Consider the following 19,474-nt stretch of genomic DNA (forward strand, 5'->3'; position numbering starts at 1 on the left):
CTTCTGGGACCCGTCTGCAGCACATGGAGACATCTCGTGGGCATTGATTAAACTGCATGCAAACGTGTCATGCTTTTTGATGTTTGGGGGGAAAAAAGGATGAAGCATAAAAAAGAAAGCAGCAGTAATCTGTTTGTTCACCATTTCAGAAATGTGTGCATTTGATTTCCTCCAGCTTAGAAGCTGTTTCTAGTGAAAATCTTAATATTTTGCAGAAGAGTAATCTGGTCCAAAAAGGATTGGAAAGTGTTTAGCTGGGAGCATCTTACTTTTTCCAAGGCATGTGTTTTCTGTGATATCTCTTTCTTAGCTGCATTAGCCTTTTCCCACATTGCTTCCTATTTAAAAGGGTGTTTTTGAAGTTTTGCCTCTTCAAAACATAAATAATAATGTTAGTGACTGTTGGGAAACCTGATAATGAAACCTGCTTTACTTAACTGCAGCCCTGGCCATAAATATGACATTGCACCAGTGAGTCTGTGGTCCCAGTGCAGCTGGGATCCTGTTACGTCAACAACCTGGCGGTGTCTTCTGAGCCACGGTCACCACGTTGAGGTGTCAAACATGTTGAAGAAGTTTCTGGGGGTGTCTTGTACAATACAGAGGCTTCTGGAAGATGAGAGCAACTTGACTCTACCACAGTGTGTTTCCAGTCTGTTTGCTGAGGGTTTGTGGTGTTGGCTTTGTGTTGGGGAGTGCCGGTTTATGTTTTGCAGGCAAGCTTGTGTGTGACTAGTCTACAGAGTTGGTAAAGAGCCATAAAAATAACCACTGCAGGTGGCTGTACCTCCTGGATCTGACAGTAGTGCCTCTTCTAGCAAGTGCTGTGTTACAGTGGTGGCTTTTGAGTGCAGACTTTTGGTAGAGTGATAGACCAGGCGTTTTTAGAGACCACTTTAAAGGCTTTTGTTTTGTTTATTTGGCGTTTCCACCTATTGAGAAAATAGGGCTGTTCCAGTTCTTGAGTCTTTATCAGACTTCCTGATCTCTCCTGCTGCACATGAAGTGGGAGTTTTCCAACACTTTCTTTATAATGAGGTAATGGAGGCCTCGGGTTCCCATCCCCTTTATCCAGGCAAGAGGAAGCCGAGACTGGACTTGGTGGTATTGGCTTGGGTAATTCCCAGACGAGCTGCTGGAGAAGGCAGACAGTGCTTTGTTTCACCAGCACTGCTAAATATAGTCCAAATCTGAGTCCTTCTGGAGCTGTGCTGGTGGTCCCTGTCCTGGCCGATGTGCAGAGCTGCTGTCTGCGCTGGCAGCTTCAAATCAGGACACTCAGTTTCTCTGCCAACATGAAGCCCTAAATGCCCTAAAAGCGAGCAGTAAGCCATGTAAAACTCAGTGCTGGCCAAGATTAGAAAATCCATGTCCTCTGCATCATTTGCAGTGTTAATTCTGGTAGATTATAGTGCTGTAGTTTGTAATTTACCTGGGAATTGGATTCAATGAAATTGAAAAAGAGCTAATTTGAAAGTGAAGGTGTTTTACTTTCTGTGTGAGGTAAAAGGAGCTCCCTGCCTCTCAGATACATTTACGGCTTAAAGCATGCTGTGCCCTAGAAAGCAATAAATAATTACACAAATAACTGGAAAAACTAAAATTATAATAGATGTTCTAAGAAAATCTACAAAACTTTTGGAAAAGCTAAAGCCATCAAGGCATTGAGGTACTAGGAAGAATGACAGTGCAGGGACAAGGTGAACCCAAGTTGCATTGGGCATTTTGGACCATTCTCTGAAGGATCTAGTGCTCATGGAGATGTGTTGGGCTCATCCTGCAGGCTGCCCACAGACAGTGGCATTGGGGTGTCTTATGGTTAAATACATCTGGAGCAGTGCTGATCAAGGATAAGCTGACTGAAGAAGATGAGGACTTAACCTGTGAAGCTTGTGCAGGGTTGCCATGTGTAGGGGTGTGGTGGTTCCTCTTTCTCATCACTGTGTTGAAGGAGGGCAGTGGGCTGGCTGGTGGTATTTTTCTGACAGTGCAGGTGGGGCTGAATTTGGCATCCCACAGATGGCTCGAGCTATCTCTTGCTCTTTTGCTCCCTAGCTGTCTGGTTAAACTTGTCTGTGTGCTGCTCTCAGCAGAGAAAGCCATCAGGCTGTGCTGCGGGGAGTCGGGTGGGCTTGATGATGGTACAGGCAGCAGCTTAGGAGCTCCACAGCGGCAGCAGTGAAGCAGTTTGCTTATTAAATTGTGTCATCCCATGTGCCGCCTTGTTTATGTAGATCGGCGGTGATTGCCAAGCTGTTGTGGTTAAACAATGCAGACTCTCATAGTCTTGCTCCTCATCTCGCCTAATTAGGGGCTGGTCATGCTGGAGCTTTGCCCGAGCAAGGACTCTGGGGGCAGTTGTTCATTCTGGTGTGATGCCAGGACCGCATGTCCGCGATAGCACCGTTTTCCTTTGAAATCAATTGAGATGTCACCGTCGCTTGATCCTGGAGCTGCTTAATGAACTGGCAAAATGGGTTCTATTTTTAGATCTCCCTTCGAACTACTGTGCCCATTAAAGCTCCCCTTGTCCTTAATGCTGGAATGGCATTGGGCAGGATTTATTGGTTTAGTTTAATAAGAGGTGTACAGAACTGAAATAATAAGCTCCATTTCCTTGAAAGTGAGGAAAATTAAAATGGCACGGTTAAATTCGGGCAGCCACCTCAAGACAGTAAAGCGATACATTCGTGTGGCCAGAGGGATAAGGTGGAGCTGGATTTTTCTTCTTGTCTAAGTTTCAAGAGAGCCAAAGATTACAGACACATGACTTCAGGGAGTTTTGTGGATTGGATTTCTAAAGGTTTTATGAGTAGGATAAAACTCTTGGTGTTTTGTTAGACAAGCTCAATAACTTAAAGAATATCTACTTAATTGCAAATGCTAGAGTGTCTTTCCCTGCGTGTTTAGGAATAGTGACAAGCAGGTATTTTTGCTAAAATAAGAAATAAACATAGACAAAGGTAATTCAGATATTTTTACTTCTTATTGTAGTCTAAATCTAAGTTGCATAAAATGTAATTTCAGGAAGCCACTGAGAATGCCTCAAGGCTTTCCTTTGCATTGTTTGCCCACACATGGCTCTCTGCAGATCACACTTGGGGCTTGGGGGTTTGCTGTTTGTAGGCTAAGCAGTGATGAGGTGAAGGCAAGAGGTGCACTGTTTTAAGGCAAGTGGCAATTGCCTCATGTTCTTACTCTCACTTCACTAGATACAAAGGTATCTAATTGCAGAATGCCTGTGTACTTGCTTCTGCTGCACATTCAAAATAAAATAAAAGCAAAAAAGCTCTAAACCAGATCCAAACCCCATGTAGTAGAGACAGAAGATGTACTGAATAGTTTGCCCTTGAGCCCAGGCTTGGGTGGAAATTGGCCACAGCAGTGGTGATTTCAGCATCCCTCTGTAAGCTGCTGCAGACTAACTCATGTTTTTCTCCTATGTGCTGAGGTGAATGAGGTGGTCCAGCTGGGAGCTGTGTGGTCTCACCAGGTGTGACTACCCATGTGCATGCATGTAAAGCAGCTCTAGAGCTCTGGACTCGAACTGGGTTGTGCACAGCTCTAGAAAAGTGAGATTGAACCCATCCCTGCCTGCTAGGATAAACAGCATGCTGACGAAGCTGGCTGCTTTGGTTTTGTGTCCCCCCTTGTTTTTCTCCATCCCTAGATTTAAAATATTTCTCCACCAGAGAGCAAAGACTGCTTCTGAGTAGTGGTTGTTTTGCACATGTTTAATATCACCAGCTACATTATTTTTGTGTGTTTTTACAAGTGATTTCTACGTTTCTACAAGGGAGGCATTCTTCCTTGTAACAGCTGTTTTTGCTTACATCGTAAATTCCAGTGTGACTTTGTGCGATCTGTGAAGTCCCAGCTCAGTTCTGAAGACTTCTGTTGTCTTTTAGGAATCTCTGTTTCTCCTAAGTAGAGTTTGTGGTACTTCAGCTATGGCCTGATCTCTGGTGGTTTGAGTCTCTTGGGTGGGTTTTTTGATGGGGTATCTTACATGTTTTCTGTGGTAGGTCCCTCATTGGGATGGCCAAATTGTAAGCCCTGGTTTGCTCAGACTCATTTAGTTATTTTCTTCTTTGGATGAGTCCTATTAACCAGTCAGTGGTTATATGTGAAATTCTTGTCAACCTTATAGCTCTCTACAGCTACCTGAAAGGAGGCTGCAATGAGGTGGATGTTGGTCTCTTCTGCCCATTAACAAGTAATAGGAGAGGAGATGGTGGAGCCAACATCCCTGGGGGTGTTCGTAAAACATGTAGACGTGGCACTTTAGGTCATGGTTTAGTAGGCATGGTGGTGTTGGGTTGATGGTTAGACTTGATGATCTTAAAGTTCTTTTATAACCTTAATGATTCTGTGATCCTATGGGTGATGGGGTGAAAAAGTAGAATTAGTGTGTGTGGGGGGTGTGTGTTGAGGATTGCTGTGTAGCTGCACGTCTAGGAAAACCTGACTGGTGTAGCCTCAAGAAAGGCACCAGTGAGTGGATAAGGAAGTCACTGGGGTCTTCCACAATGCATGGATTGGGGAGGGTCTTTGCAGGCTTTGCACAGGGGCAGCTCTGTTCATCCCTGACCGCATGGATGCGTGTGGCCATGCTGCAGAAGGTGGCAGCCCTGTATATTGTCACCTTGTATTGTCACATGCATCTAGCGAAATATGGTGGGTCAACAGACTCCTTCTGACATGGTGCATTTACTCAGGTTGGTGGGGTTACGAGTTCGTGTGTAAATCTGTGTTGTGCTTTTCCAGGCTTTTGATTGCTCAGCTCTGTAATCTTCATAACTTTCTGTTAAATTAGCTTTTCATCCATTATGCATCAGCATTCAACTCCGGACGCTAACAGTAAAAAATAACACTTCTTTAAAGCGGTTTTCTATATAAAGATGTGAAGTCTCTGAAGTATGCTGAGCTGAACACACTACAACAAAAGCTACTTAAAAAGTTTGGTAAAATGCGTGTGGAAGCATCTGAATGAAGTGCAGTGGATGCTGGAGGCACTCTGTGGACATCAGTGTGGTTCTCTGCAAAGAACTCCTGACCAGGCTGAGCTGTAGGTGTACTCATCAGTAAGACTTGCAATAGTCTCCAGAGACTTTGCTAAAAATTACTTACAGAAGCATGTGATGGCTTAATGCAATGATATGTTTTGGAAAAAAAAGGTGATGTGAACTTTCTGTCCCTCAATAAATGTGAGAGGTATTCCATCCACTTCTCTGGTTTACAAGTAAATCAGTGGGATTTTTTTATTATTTCTTTTCAGATGATGGAAACTGAGAAGTCTCAAGATCCAGTTTGTACAGAAGTGTCCAAAGGAAACAACCAGAGTCCAACTCTAGGAAGTGGCATACTGAAATACAGAAGTCGATCCCAAGGTGAAGCCATGTTGATAGAAGATAGCAATAATAGAATTTTTGTGTTGTGTATTTATTTTAACTCTCTAAAAGTGAGTTAGATTTTCTTTCCTTTGGGGATCATATTTGTTTAATTTGGAAGGAAAATCCCCACTGTAAGATATTTGCATTCAGCCTCCTGAGTTGAGCTATTGTAAGGACAGAAAGATGAAGCAAAATTTTGGAAGCTTTTCCTCCTGTGCCCCCCCTACCCCTCATTTCTCTTCTGTTTCTCTTTTTTTGAACATTTACACCCCGCGTGCTTCCATGTGTTCTAATACTGAGGTGGGGGACATAATTGAACATGCCATTACCAAAACACCTATTATGGAGAATACTCCTGAAATGTTCTATTGCTTTGTCCCCAGGTTTTAACAGTAACCTGTGTGCAGAGCTCAATCATATTTTCATCCCTAATACTCTCCAAGTCTCCCTCCCTCCTACGTTCACCTTAATTTCCATTTACTCAGATATTTTTAGCATGCTCCAAAGAGCTCCTCTGCCTGTGTCCCCTGAGGCTGTGTGTTGGTGGCTCAGTGGGGATCAAGCACTGATGCCCCTGGGCTGTGGGTGAGTCGGGAACATCCTCCAGCCTGGTCCCAAGCCTGGGCTGCAGCATGGGAAGGGAAGCTGCATTCAGAGATGGGCAGAAAACATAGAAATATGACTGTTCTCTTAGAAGAAGAGAGGGAGAGGTGACGGGAATGGGGTGGTTGTAGGTGCAGAAGTGCCAGGGTGCTGGGTCCTCTCAAGGCAGCTGTCCTGGTTTTGTGTAGCAGAGGTGCCCAGGGAAGGGGAACTTTAAAACCAGAGGTAATTCCACACCCCAAAAGAATGAGTCAGTTTAAATTACTCCCTGGGCAGTGAGTAGAAATGCTGTCTGTGGATGTGGTGGCAAAATAGCTTTAATGGTGAGTGAAAACAAACAGCTGCCCCAGCTCTTTGCTCCATCCTTCCCTGGTACTGGCAGTGATGCTTGCACAGCCTCCAGGTGAGGAGGAGGTGACATAAAGTGGGTTTGGGGGCTCTCCTCAAATTTGCAGCAGGTGTACCTCAGCCCATGGCTTGTGAGCCCCATCCCCAGGGTAGGGACAGGGCAGTGAGGATGACAGGAAAGCAGAGTTGCCCCTTTCTGTGGCAGGGCCAGCTTAGTCTTTGTTTAAAGTAACCTTAACCACGTCATGAAATCCAGCTTGTGTGAATTTGGCCTGCCTGTATCTTGTGTTTTCATCTGTAAAAGAGGGGTTAACGTCCCTTCCCTGCATGGTGGGGGAAATGGCAAGGATAAATGTTCAGGAACTGCTGTGACTGTGGGTCCTGTGGGGACCCTGGAGAAAATGAGAATTGGAGGAGCCCTAGTGTGAGGAGCAGGGCATGCTGCAGCTAATTACAGGATGTCCTTCAAGACAAATAATTCTGTTTCTAATGTGAGCTCTGCACTCTTCTGCTCCTTAAGACAACTAGGATCATTGCCAGAAGGAAAGAAAATAACGTTTATTTGGCACATTTTTCCTTTTTCCTTTCCAGAAAAATTTCCCTCAAAGTGATATGACACCTCCAGAAATGAATACTGTTACAGTGTCAGGTCTTTTAATTTTAAATAAATGAAGTTTGAGAGCTTAGTGCACTGGCAAGTGCCATTGGGTGAGAACAGCTGAATTTATTTTCTATCCCTGAGCTACTGGCTCAATTATCTTCTGGTTTTCCTTACTACCATGAGTGACAGCACTAAGGAGTTCAGCATCACTGAAAGATGATGGAAAACCTGTGACACCAGGAGAAGTCTTTAAGTGATGATGATCAAAATTAGCTTCTAACCGCCTGATTGGAAAATGTATAGTGTTGTTTTAAGGCACTGCTTAAGCTGGGATTTACAGGAAGCAATTATTGTGTGCTGGCAAGAGGGTAAAGCAGCTCTGAGATGTTTGTGAAATGTGTTTCTGTGGTTTCCCCTAGGTGCTGGATCCCGTTTGGAGTCCGTGGGAGAAGATGACGAGCTGACGGTGGAAAATGGTGAATCGAATTACGAAATAGCAGTGAAATATTCCCGGGGTGGAAGAAAGCACTCTCTGCCCCAGCAACTGGAGTCAGCAGGAGCCAGGCAGGTGGGTGGAAAGGCAGGACTGGCTCTGAGCACCTCGCTGTGCCCAGTTCTTCCGAGTTCTGTCTGGAGCTCATAGAAGCAAAGTTGGTGAAGCAGGGCCATGTAGGTACATCACAGGGACTGCAGCTTGGCCTGGATACTGGAGTGGGATGTGCTGGTCATCTATGGAGACCTTCTTTGGTCTGAGGAGGGTGAAGGGGAGTACTTCTTGCTGTGGCCAGAGGGTCCTAAGGCTGATTTTATGAGTTGCAGTTCTAGAGATCTAAGGACTTTAAAAAAATCCTACTTCTCTTCATTTTAATCATTTGATGATTATCATGAGACTACCCTTAATCTTTTTAATTTAAAATGTGGCTGGTACATTACAAAACTATCCTACTGTGCGAAATGCAGGAAAATTACTGTGGCAAGATTCACTTTGACTGTAATGAGTTAGGATTTCATCCCTTGAACATTTTTCTGAATATATCTGTAAGGTTCTCCCATCCCTCTTCCCCAACACATGCAGTTTTCCTGGCATGATCTCCCAGTGCCTGTGCCAAGCAATCAGAGTGCCTTCCTTTGTTTGCTAATATTTGTTAGGACTACCACATTGTGAAGAAGTCTACACGTTCCTTCAGTGCTGCCCAAGTGGAATCTCCATGGAGACTGACCCAGCCGTCCATCATTTCCAACATCGTCCTGATGAAAGGGCAGGGCAAGGTGAGGATTTCTGCATGTGGGTGGTTTCTGACATGTAGAAAGAGCTGGTGTTTAGGAGGTGTCTCCTATGCTCCAGCAGCTCACAAGGTAGCCAGTAAAAGTAATAACAATATTGATAAACAAATCCCATTTTCAAACATGAATTCCAAACCTGCAAAATATGGGAGAGATGTCACACATTTGACGCAGGGTGGCTTTCGTTCTGATTTGGTGCATCTGGTCGTTACTGAGGTATCAAATATTAATAATGGATCTATAAATATGTATGTTTATGCAAACTCGATACAGCTACAGAAGAGTACCTGTTTGCATGCTTATTTATGGACAAGCATATTTTACCTCTGTGGAATCTGGATACATTAAAAAAAACCCACTGCAAATTAAGCGTTAAACCCAAAAACAAGTTCTTGGTTGATTACTTATCTGAGAGCACTGAATTCTTTGGGTCAAAGAATCCTCTTTTTTTTCCCTCAATAACTTGTTTGCGCATTTGTGAGATACCAGCTGGCTGAATTCTGAGGGAAAATAGACAAGAATTAAGTAGGTGTATATTGTATATTGTTTTCCCAAATCCAGTCCACACTGGTATTGGAGCTGTCATTGAAATATGCTAAAAATATGCATGTCTTTTTCTGAAATACTCTTTAAATTCATCAGATGGATATGTTTTGGACTAAAAAGACTTGTTTTGACTTTCAAGTGCAAATACAAAACAAATTCCTTGTTGTGCTTTAAGTTTAGCAAAGAGTTGAAAAGTGTCTTCTCTAGGTAGATTGACTCACCGTTGCTATAACTTCTTGTTTTTGGAACTTCAGGTCTTTCATGACATTTCCAAGGAAATATTTATTAGTTTTTTATTCACTTTTTTTTTTTTTTTTTTTTTTTTTTTTTTTTAAGCCACCTTCTCCTGCCTTTCTGATGTTAGCTCCAAGGCATTAGGAAGCAGCTGGGAGCATGCAGACTCTAGTGATCATGAACCACCACAAACAGCTGCTGTTTTGTGTGTCTTCCCACTCACCTGAGTGAGTGGTCAGCTCTGTTAGGGGTTGCACTGTGTATAATTTGTGCAGTAACATTTGCTTTTGTATCTCTGTGTGGACCTGGGACTTGAAAAGTATTTCCACAGAGTTGCTGTGTTGGTGGCTGGAAGCCAGCCTCCTTTCTGTAGGTTGCAGTTGATGATTGCACAGTGAACAGTTATTTTGTGTTGCATGGGGGAGCTAGGATGCTTCCTTTCTAGACATCAGTAATGTCTTACCAAATTAGAAGCTCATGACTGTGGTAGTCTACTTTATATTCACAGAGTAAAACAAAAGAGCTGGTTGTTGTATTGGGCTGTAAACACAGTGTAAGTCCCTGCCCTGGCAGCATTACTCAGCTGGAGAGCACTAATAATAACCTTGGCTTCAGATCACTGAAGCACAACAGTTTTCCACTTCTCTTGTCCACCTGGTCAGTGACTTTGCTCTTTATTCTGTCAAATACATGTACGGCAGTGAAAAGAGAAATATGGAGGGGGAGGGGGTGAAATGGATTAAGGAAGTGATTAGGCTGGGAAATAACTCAGCAGAAGGGGGTAGAGGTTCATTCTGCTGTGCTCATCCATTCACTGATCAGTTTCTCAAGGCAGTCCCGCAGCCAGCTGGGGCAGTGCAGGGGCAAGAGCTACTAGATGGAGCCCTGGGGAATTTATTGATATAGATTTATTTAAATACAACATGGTGCATGTCTCCAGAATAATTACAAATGTTCATGTGCATGGCAGCCCCCCCACACCAGCCCCCTTCCAGCTGCATTCCTGGCATTACAGTACTGACCTAATGTCATGTGCTTAAGCTTTTCGTTTTCCTGAGGAAATGCAGGATCTGTGACAGCAGAGAAAACTGCAGTTAATCCTGGATATAGATCTCAGCAGTGGGAATCTACTGTCTGTCAATTTAAAAGCAATATGTTACAGTTTTTGAAATGGGAATAGGGCAACATAAAGCCATGGACACAGTGGTTTTTTACAGAAAAAGTAATTTGGAAATAACATTTTTTGCTCTTTCAGCTAAAGGGTCCTGCTGCTACTTTTTGGGCTGATCAGTGTGTTGATGTTAGAGCAAAAGTAAATGAGGAAATACAAGCATAGAGTAAGATGACAGTGCAATTCATCAGGAGCATTTAGGTTTTCATCTTTCCTTTGTCTTGTATGCTATGGGCATACTTTCTCACACAGGTGATAGTAGAATAAGGTGCCAGCTGTGTGTCTTCCCCACCCTTTTCTGTAGGGTCTTGGATTCAGCATAGTGGGAGGTCAGGATTCTGCTCGTGGACGCATGGGGATTTTCGTGAAGACTATATTCCCAAATGGAGCAGCAGCTGCTGATGGAAGGCTTAAAGAAGGTATGGTAGAGAGAATCCAACTGTATATAAGGGATCACAGTGGGTTTTATTTCAATCCACCAGAAAAATTCAAGTACAGCTTTATTTAGGCACTTTGCCATCAGTAAGAGGCTGATGAGAATGTAAAACAATCTGTTTGTTGGTCCCCAGGAAGATAATTCATAGCAATTAACTTGATTATATTGCATATTGAAATGGGGAGAATGATTGGGTTTTTTTCCTATAATTTTCAGTTAACTTTATATGCCTAAGCCGTAAGCTGCAATTCTTTGGTTGAAGGGGATCATTGATAGCAGTGAAATATGTCTATCCAACCAACATCTGTCTGAAAGGTGCTGATCCAAGAAGGGTTTATGCAGAGGAACGTGCTTGGGAGAAGCTGTTTTTGGGCCCTTGTGCTCTCTGAGCCTCTTGTTATGATTTTGATATGAATCAACAAGAGTCATAACCAGAATAAGAAAAGGAAGGATGAGATTGGCAGTAGGATCACCCAGCTGGTTAGGAAGCGAATATATCCTGATTTCATTACTGCTTTTCCAGTCTTGATCTTTGAGCTGGACATTTAGCTCTTCTGTGTGTATTTCCACCCTGGTTCGAGTGCTGTGCCAGACAGACAGTTACACACTGTTGAAAACACGAAGTGACAGTGAGTTTAGAGCAGTAGTTTGCAACTCTTCTGCAGGAGCTGCATTACTTCTCTTTCACAGAAAGCTGCTCCAGTGTCACTTCTCTCAAGCTGCTTCTGTCTTACTTCTCATAATCATCATTCTCCTCTTTGCATCTCATCACAGTTGTTGTATTTGAAGCTGCTTTTGGTGCCAATTCTCACACTTGCTGTCAGAGGGAAGCTCATGTCCCCGCAGCATAGGTTTGTGCACTTGCCACGGGAAGCCAATAAGTAGCAGCTGTCCCATAAACCCAGCAAGCCTTTGCAAGCTATTCAGGGCTCACATACTCTTTTTTTCAATGAAGCTAGGCAGGGAGAGGAGGGGTAGACTTGGCTGAGGACATCACCACATCTGATTTTGCACAGATACAAGTAAAATTGCAGAAAGTGGATCTGAATCATGCTGACTCTCCTTTTGATAAAGTAGATCCACACTGCTGTGTATAGCTAGTACGACCCAGCTCCTGGAAGTAGGTAGAAATGTGATGGGACGTGTTCGTTGGGGTGCGAAGGGCATTTGCTATTGCAGCGTGTGGGCTACACACTTCTCTGTCCATGGGTATTTAGTAAGATAAAATGTTTGCTTTCTGCTCATGGATGTATGGTTAGTTTTGTCTGAACTGGCTTTGGAGTGATGTGCTGCAATGTTTCACTTAGATTGTCATTACTCCTGTTGTTGCTCACAAAAGAAGGAATTTTATGGTCACTTTGGACTTCATGTTATAAGCATTTATTTCCAGACCTCAGTTAAAATCCATAGTGTTTTCAGCTTGTTTGCTAGTATGAGAATGCCAGATTAACAATGTTTCCTAAAGAACAGTCTTTACTCTGCTAATTCATCACTATTAACTCACAAAGACATTAGGTCAAGTGAAAATAAGCTGAGAACAGTAAAAGGCTTTTTACTGAGCAGTTAACTGGAATACTCATAGTAGCAGGTCGTCTTTTGTACACAAAGGGTTTTTTTTACATCTCTATGGTCTGTATGTTCCTGACTTCATTTTTTTGGTATCTAATTACCAGGGGATGAAATCCTAGAAGTTAATGGAGAGTCTCTGCAAGGACTGACCCATCAGGAGGCCATTCAGAGGTTTAAGGTAACATGGAAGTAGTATGAGGGAGATCCACACTTCTTCTTGTTCGGTGCCACTTCATATCTTGGGCTTTGTATTCCTTTGCTGCCACAGGTCACTGTGTGCAGGTTGGCTGGCAAATGCTGGTGTATCGTCTCACCTTAGTGGGGTTCTCTGGTGTCTTTCCAGCAACTCAAGAAAGGTGTGGTGACCCTGACGGTGCGCACGCGGCTGCGCAGCCCCAGCCTGACGCCCTGCGCCACTCCCACCTTGCTGAGCCGCTCCAGCTCCCCCAGCTCCAGCGCTGGAATGCCGGGCCCTGGCCCCGAGGAGCCTGAGGGTTCCTCCTCCAGCCGCAAAGGACCCGGTCCAAAAGACAGGATTGTCATGGACGTCACGCTCAATAAAGGTGAGGGTCAGTTGAAACGGGCTTGGGGAATGAATCCCTGCTTCTGAGGGGAGTTTTTTTGAGAATAGACTGGAGATTCCCAACATCTGGGGCACCTACCTGTGTCCTTCTAATATTGAGCCACAGGATGGGGGAGAAGAACATGCTCTTAATACAAAAACTTCTGCAGAGTTTCCCCTTCTACATTTTGCTGCTCCAGAGTCAGCAGATTCTTACACATAGCACTCAGTGTCCACGCTGCTGAAAGGGGGAAGCTGTGGGATACCTAAGCAAAATGTGAATCAGCTTCTCAGCAGCCCAGATGGCCATGCCCTCCTGGTGAAGGGCAGCTCTGGGGAAGGCAAACCCGCGCAGAGTGCTCAGAGTTGCCCAGGTGAGCTGTTTGTGCTTCTGCCTGATGGTTGGTCCTACTGTCAATAAATGCACAAGATAAACTTAGACCATATGCTATATGTCATGGAACAAATGTGCCTACTTTAAAGGCTTAAAATATGCTCGTTTTAAAGGCTGGAATAAAAATTTGGAGAGAGAAGGTAAAATGTCCAGCAATTCCTCCTTTTGGAATGCTGTTACCTGAAGAAAAGCAAAGGTGGAAGTGGACAGAGGTAATCACTGAACCGAGATAATGCCTCACCTTTATTCATGCCTCATGCAGTTGTTTAACAAAAGAGAGCAGTAAAATTGGCAGCATCTTCTGTGATCAAGTTTTCTGCAATAATTTTAAGTGACATCTTTATTGGATTGCTGCCCCCCTTCCTTTGTGCCGTGGACCAGATCAGACATTGTGCAACATTTCCAGGTCGTTCCCACGGCACACAGAAAATTTACTGGGAGTGATGGATCTCTGAAAACAGTCAGGATCAGATATTTTCAGTGCTGATTTCCACTATTGGTCTTGGCTTCCTGACTGACTGCACCTAAGGCCAGCCCTGAAACAATACATGACTTGCGGTCTTGGATGGGATGTGGGAACACAAACACTTGCATGTCCTGTGTGATTATAATCTGCTACTTCTCTTTGTACGTTTTGTTTTTCACAGAGCCAGGGGTTGGGCTCGGCATTGGTGCCTGTTGTCTCACTCTGGAAAACAGTTCTCCAGGGATATATATTCACAGCCTGGCCCCAGGATCTGTGGCTAAAATGGATGGCAGATTAAGGTTAGTTAAAGCAAAAACATGCTGGAGTGGTTTTACAATAAAATCGGTTGAGGCTTTGTTCTCACCAATTGGTTGATGTAGCAGGGAGGGGATTTATACTTAAGAGTTCACCAGAAAGAAAACATTTAAATAAAGACATTCCAAAGCAGTATTAAATACCCGGGAAGCATTATTCTCTGTGTTGGAAGCAGTACAATCATTAAAGTTTGTGGATTTTTTTAATTCTCTACAGAAAGCTGAGCCTAATAGCAGCCTTTGAGAAAGGGGAGCAGCAAGAAGTGCAGTCTCATGCCTTTTTATGAGAGCTGCAGCCAGAGACCCCAAATGGGAAGGAAATTTGCAGAGCTCTCCTTGAAGTTCAGTCACCTGAAAGCCTCTTAAATGGGAAAGATATTTTTGCAACTGACTGTGCCCATGGCTTCAGCAGTGCTTTTTCTACTCTTGCTGTCTGGTGGGATTGCTGCAGGCTGACCTGCCTGTCTCCTTTACTCTGCCTTGGAGTCTGGATGTCTTTAAGGATCCTTAAGAAGGAGAAGCAGTCATTCCTGGGGCTCCCTTGTGCTTTACATTGGATCAAGTGACAGGAAGTTATTTGCTCTTCCTTTCTTGGAGGCTTCACTTTTAAAAACCATCTTCCACCTTTCTGCATTTCTGCATAAATGCTTGTGGGCGCTGGGAGCATGGCTTGGTAGGAGAGGCTGTGCTGAGGACCCACTGGGACTGCATGATCCTACTGAACATGTGGCCTGAGGACTGGTGCAGGGAGGCTGAGCTTTCATGTGGGTAGACTGTGCCTTTCTGTTTCCTAGCTCACCAGGAGAACGGTGATAGAGCAATTTGATTGTTTTGAAATAAGGGGAAAAGATTTTGTGGTGGCATCCCTGCCAAAACCATTGGAAGTTCTTACCATATAGAAATGTATATAGGAGACAGCAGTTAATGCTTACTTGCTTTCTTCCAAGCCTCTTTGGAAAAGATTGCAGTGCTGGTTACGTCTGTATGTAACAGCTGAATCATTTAGTAGCTTTAAGTGATGGACTATATCCAGGCATGTTTCCCAGATTTTTGCTTGGTTCTTAGAGACATTGCTTCTGTTGTCCCATCAGTGGTTTATGGCTCAACAAGCCAAAACATAACAGGATGGTTTTAATTTTTTAAAAAATTCGTTAGTCAAATACTGGCTTTGTAATACCAGAAGATGTTTGAATCCATCTCTCCTGTTTCTGAGCTCCCATTCTCAATCACGTGCCTGTCTTAAGTTACTTGATTTGTGTAGTTTATAAGAGCTGTGTAAACATAAAGGATGTACCAGAAGTACAGGTTACTGAAAGCTGCTGTGTGTAATTGTCATTTTGCCTTTGGCGTATGGACTCACAGCGCAATCTCATTTCCATTGTCACAAGTAACCCAACATGAATCAGCAGTAGTGGATTGTTTGAGAGTGTGTCTTTAAAGCAAATGCTTTACTAATTATGGAGAATGCTTTAATGATATCCCTAGTTGATGATCTTTTCTTTTGAATAGTTCCAGATGTCTGAGTACCATGAGCGGGAGTTAAGAAATTGTGAAAACAAAACTAAACAGTCTGTGCTGTCTGTGATTTCCTTTCAGAAGAAGATTTTTTTTTTAATTTTTGTTTTGTTGGGTTTTTTTTAATGGTTTCTCTATGTTAATTTGAAGCAAATACAAGCTTATCATGCTCAGTTTTTTCCTGGAGTCATTTCATAAACTTGTATCTAAATAATGAATTTCTTATCAGTGTTTGTGTTAAGTAACTCAATAGGATGGAAGGGAGCAGCCCATCTGAATCCAATTTTTCCTCTTCTGTATGCAACAAGTATCAGAATACAGAACTGGAGCTGAACTTTGCTTTCAGCTCGGTCCAAATGCAGGCACTTTTCTCTGTTGATTTACTAGGGCTTGTAGCACTGATGGTAAGTTCAGAAGGAATCTCTGGACCTCCCCTGTGAAGTCAGCAGGACTTAAAAGCATTCACGTCACTGGAACCAAGAGCAAGCCTGGCTTCTTGCAAGTCAGATCTTTTCCAGACAGTTGTATCTTTGAAAAAGTTTGGCCCATCAGTTGAAAGCACAAATGTTCTTGCAAAAGGCGGCTGGGATGAACTGGCCCTGTGTCTCTTTTCAGTCGGGGTGACCAGATCCTGGAGGCAGACTCGGTGAGTCTGCGCCATGCGGCGCTGAGTGAAGCCTACGCCATCCTGAGCGAGTGTGGTCCAGGTCCCGTCAGCCTCATCATTAGTCGGCACCCAAACCCAAAGGTAAGGAAGAAACATGTTGGCGGATCTGCATGGTTTGCATCTGGCACAGTGATTTGATTCTTGCTGTCAAGAATGCAGCAAATAGAGAACGCTGGGTTTTTCTCTCTATGGCATGTGTTGTGCAAGAAGTCAGGATTGTAATGATGCCTTTCAGTTTTTTAATTTGTAGCAAGGCTGGACTGTCCCTGCTGCTTTTCAGTTAATCACCCACTGATCAAATGCAGTTTTCCTGGAACTGCTTGACTGAAGTGTTCCCATCCTTCTCAGTACTTGGACCAAGTGGCAACACAAATATGGCACAAGTCCTCTTCCTCCTAAAAGTTATTTTGCAATTAATTTATCTTTGAGCACAGTATAATTTTGGGCGAGGAATATAAACATTAACAGATTGAACTGATCACCTATAATAAAGTAGCAGGAATACTGTTTTTAGAAAAGTAAAGTATGTCTAAAGATCAAAGTTTTCCTTCAGGAATTAAAACATGAGAATCTGGAATGTATTGCTACTGTGAAATCTGTGCAGGGGAAATTTGGAAATCAGACTATGTTTACAAAGTGAGTATTTGCAAGCAATATTTTAAAAATTGGTGATAGAAGATAAAAGCCTTTTCACCAAGCTATAGGGAATAACAACTTCTTTTCTTTCAATATTTCAAAGAATTTTATGAGTGTACAAAACCTTCCTGTTTAAACAAGAAAGAAGCTGTAAAAATATTTGCATTAGTGGGTCCAGAGAGCTCTGACTTTTGAACTCATAACTACAAATAGAGGCCTTAATAAATCCGTATCTCGGATAACTCAAGTTTCTTATTTTATAATTAATTGCATATATGCTACTAAATCAAATACACAAACAATAGACAAATAAGGGTCTGCTGCCCAGAGTTTATTATCATTGCTGTGAGGCCTTGTGCTGCTAAAAAGAAAGAAGCTGAGGCTCTGTTAGCTAAAAGGTAAGCATGGAAGGGATAAGAATTGGGCTTACAGCCTAAGATAACAGTATTTCTAGAGAGGCTGTATCCTGTACTGAACAGCACAATGGTTCAATTTGATTACATTATTAAAGCATGTAGACTTTTTGGAGAGTCTGTAAGTAGCATGAAATAAAAACTCTATGGAGTGGAGTGGAGCCTGCCCTCTTTTCCTCCATCCTTCGTCTTGCTGTGGTGGTGGCTTGAAAGCTGATGAGTGACCTAACTAGGTATCTGCTGAGAAGATGAACGGAGTTAAGCTAATTGCTTGCTATTACTCAGTAACAGAGGGAAACTATTAAGTGGCACATTATTACAGTTTTTCATAAGTGATATTTAAAATGACAACAAAACCTTTGCCAAGAAATGCAAAAAAAAAAAAAAAAAAAAGCTGGAGAGAATATAAATGTCATGGAAAGTATTTGCAATACTTAAGTTCTCAGTTATTCAGTAAGTGTCCATATGAGGTCTTTATAATCATGTCTCTGTCTCCCTTTTTCCTGACAGCACTAGGGGATCTACAGAAGAATGTGTGGATTTTCATGTTATGTTTTATTTTATTAGCTCTCAATAATGCACTGGGGGAATCTACAGAAGTGTGTGTGATTTTTTATTTTATATTTTATTTTAGTAGCTCTCAGTAATGCCCCAGCCTGCCGATGGTAGCGAGGAATTAGCTCTCCAGTTTCATCTGTTTGAGGAGTACAGGATGCTAAAAATCAAAATAGGCAGAGCTTGCAAAAGTGTGGACTTCCAGTTAGCTTTAAAGAAATACAGCAGTCTGCCCAGCACCTAGTTTTACTCTTAGGACACCTTGTACCCAAAGGTTTGTGTAAAGGTCCTGGAGCACACTGCCAGGGCTTGGTCCATGTCCTGTAGGAACTCCCTGTGCCCCAGGAGCCTGGAGGCTTTTGGTTTGCTGTAAGGTCATGCTAAGGGCTGAAAACAGAGATGTGTTTCTACAAAGGCTTGTGTTGTTTTAGACATTTTTATACTTAATGTCTCGTTTTATGACACAAAAGGTCTACAGTACATTTTGTTGCTGAATATGTTCAGTTCGGTGTTCTCATGTACTTCCAAGAGAAATACCACAAAATATTCTTTCTTCTTGTTATTCTGAGTGAATGTGGCATTTAAAGTATTTTTAAACTGCTGAGTTTGCTTAGGAATATTTTGGATGTTAAATGTTCAGAAAGATTCAAGTTTCTAGTCTTTATTTATGCTGAATTTTAATTCAGGTAAAGCAATGTGTGTAGAAGTTATATTCCACAGAATTACCTTGCTTTCAGTTTTCAAATAGATATTCCTGCAGAATAGTTGTTTCTGTTGTAAAATTTTATGGAATTTTCCATTAATAAGAATTAAGTGCATAGCATTAATTCAGGACAAAATTAGTAAATATGGTAAAACAGTATTTATACTTAAACAGAGAAATGTTCATTAAAATTAACTAATTTAGGTTTTCTTTTCAAAAGAAAGGAGAAACAAAAATTAAAAAGACAGCTAGTATCTCAGGAAGTCTGCTATTCTTCCGGTGGGTTGCGTGCAGAATATCTTATGTTGCTGATGTATGCTTGTACAAAGCAGTCTTTGTCTATTTTAAACTAATATTTTCTCAATAAATCAAAGTACAGCACTTAATTGAGTTAAAATTGTGCTGTAATGGCCTAATATGATTTCAGTCTGGTGCTCTTTTATTTGTTTGCGTAATGTGGCACTTGGATGCAGTCTTCATGAAGTCAGCAGGCTTCTGCCTACTGGTTTCTGCAGGAGAGCGTCATGGAGGGAGTCTGAAGCAGCGCACCGGGACAGCTAGGTCTTCTTTACTGCATCTTTAAAAACAGTACCATATCTGAAATGATTCATGTATCTGTAGTGATAAATGGTCACACTTTGATCTTCATCTTCCCGGTTTGATCTCTTATCTTCCACTTGACTTCAGGTTTCTGAACAGGAGATGGATGAAGCAATTGCACGTACGACCCACCGGGAGAGCAAGGACACCAGTTCCTCTCACGTCACAGGTAGCAGTGTGTTCTCTGCTAATATGTGTCCTGTTCCAGATGCAGGAAGGTTTAAGGACAGGCTCTTGGGTTCTCCAGTATTTTGAGGGCCATCAAAACAGTAGAACAGTTTAGGGGATGTAATCACTGTCCACTGCAGAAAGTTTAGCAAAAACATGTTTTTAGTGTGGATCAATTCTATAGCTCATGTTACTTGCTTTGTTTTGCTAGGGTGCCATAAAAGTAGGGTTGCCAAGAGGTGGTTGGTCTATCCTCTCTTCAGGATGAATGGGAAGGACCATGTCTTGGTAGGGAA

At 42.6% G+C, this 19,474-nt stretch overlaps 1 protein-coding gene across 1 annotated transcript in view; it reads left to right on the forward strand.

The window, feature by feature from the left end:
- Positions 1 to 19,474, forward strand: part of PDZD2 (PDZ domain containing 2) — a 137,109-nt gene that overhangs the window by 96,898 nt on the left and 20,737 nt on the right. Inside the window, exons 6-14 of the mRNA XM_010008740.1 lie at positions 5,279 to 5,390; positions 7,365 to 7,513; positions 8,095 to 8,214; positions 10,485 to 10,599; positions 12,290 to 12,363; positions 12,529 to 12,748; positions 13,789 to 13,906; positions 16,052 to 16,184; positions 19,098 to 19,179. Coding sequence (XP_010007042.1) covers positions 5,279 to 5,390; positions 7,365 to 7,513; positions 8,095 to 8,214; positions 10,485 to 10,599; positions 12,290 to 12,363; positions 12,529 to 12,748; positions 13,789 to 13,906; positions 16,052 to 16,184; positions 19,098 to 19,179 — 1,123 coding nt within the window. The remainder of the gene's footprint in view (positions 1 to 5,278; positions 5,391 to 7,364; positions 7,514 to 8,094; positions 8,215 to 10,484; positions 10,600 to 12,289; positions 12,364 to 12,528; positions 12,749 to 13,788; positions 13,907 to 16,051; positions 16,185 to 19,097; positions 19,180 to 19,474) is intronic.

The sequence above is a fragment of the Chaetura pelagica genome, unplaced genomic scaffold (genome assembly GCF_000747805.2).
Source record: "Chaetura pelagica isolate M959 unplaced genomic scaffold, ChaPel_1.0 scaffold31, whole genome shotgun sequence".
Taxonomy (NCBI): domain Eukaryota; kingdom Metazoa; phylum Chordata; class Aves; order Apodiformes; family Apodidae; genus Chaetura; species Chaetura pelagica.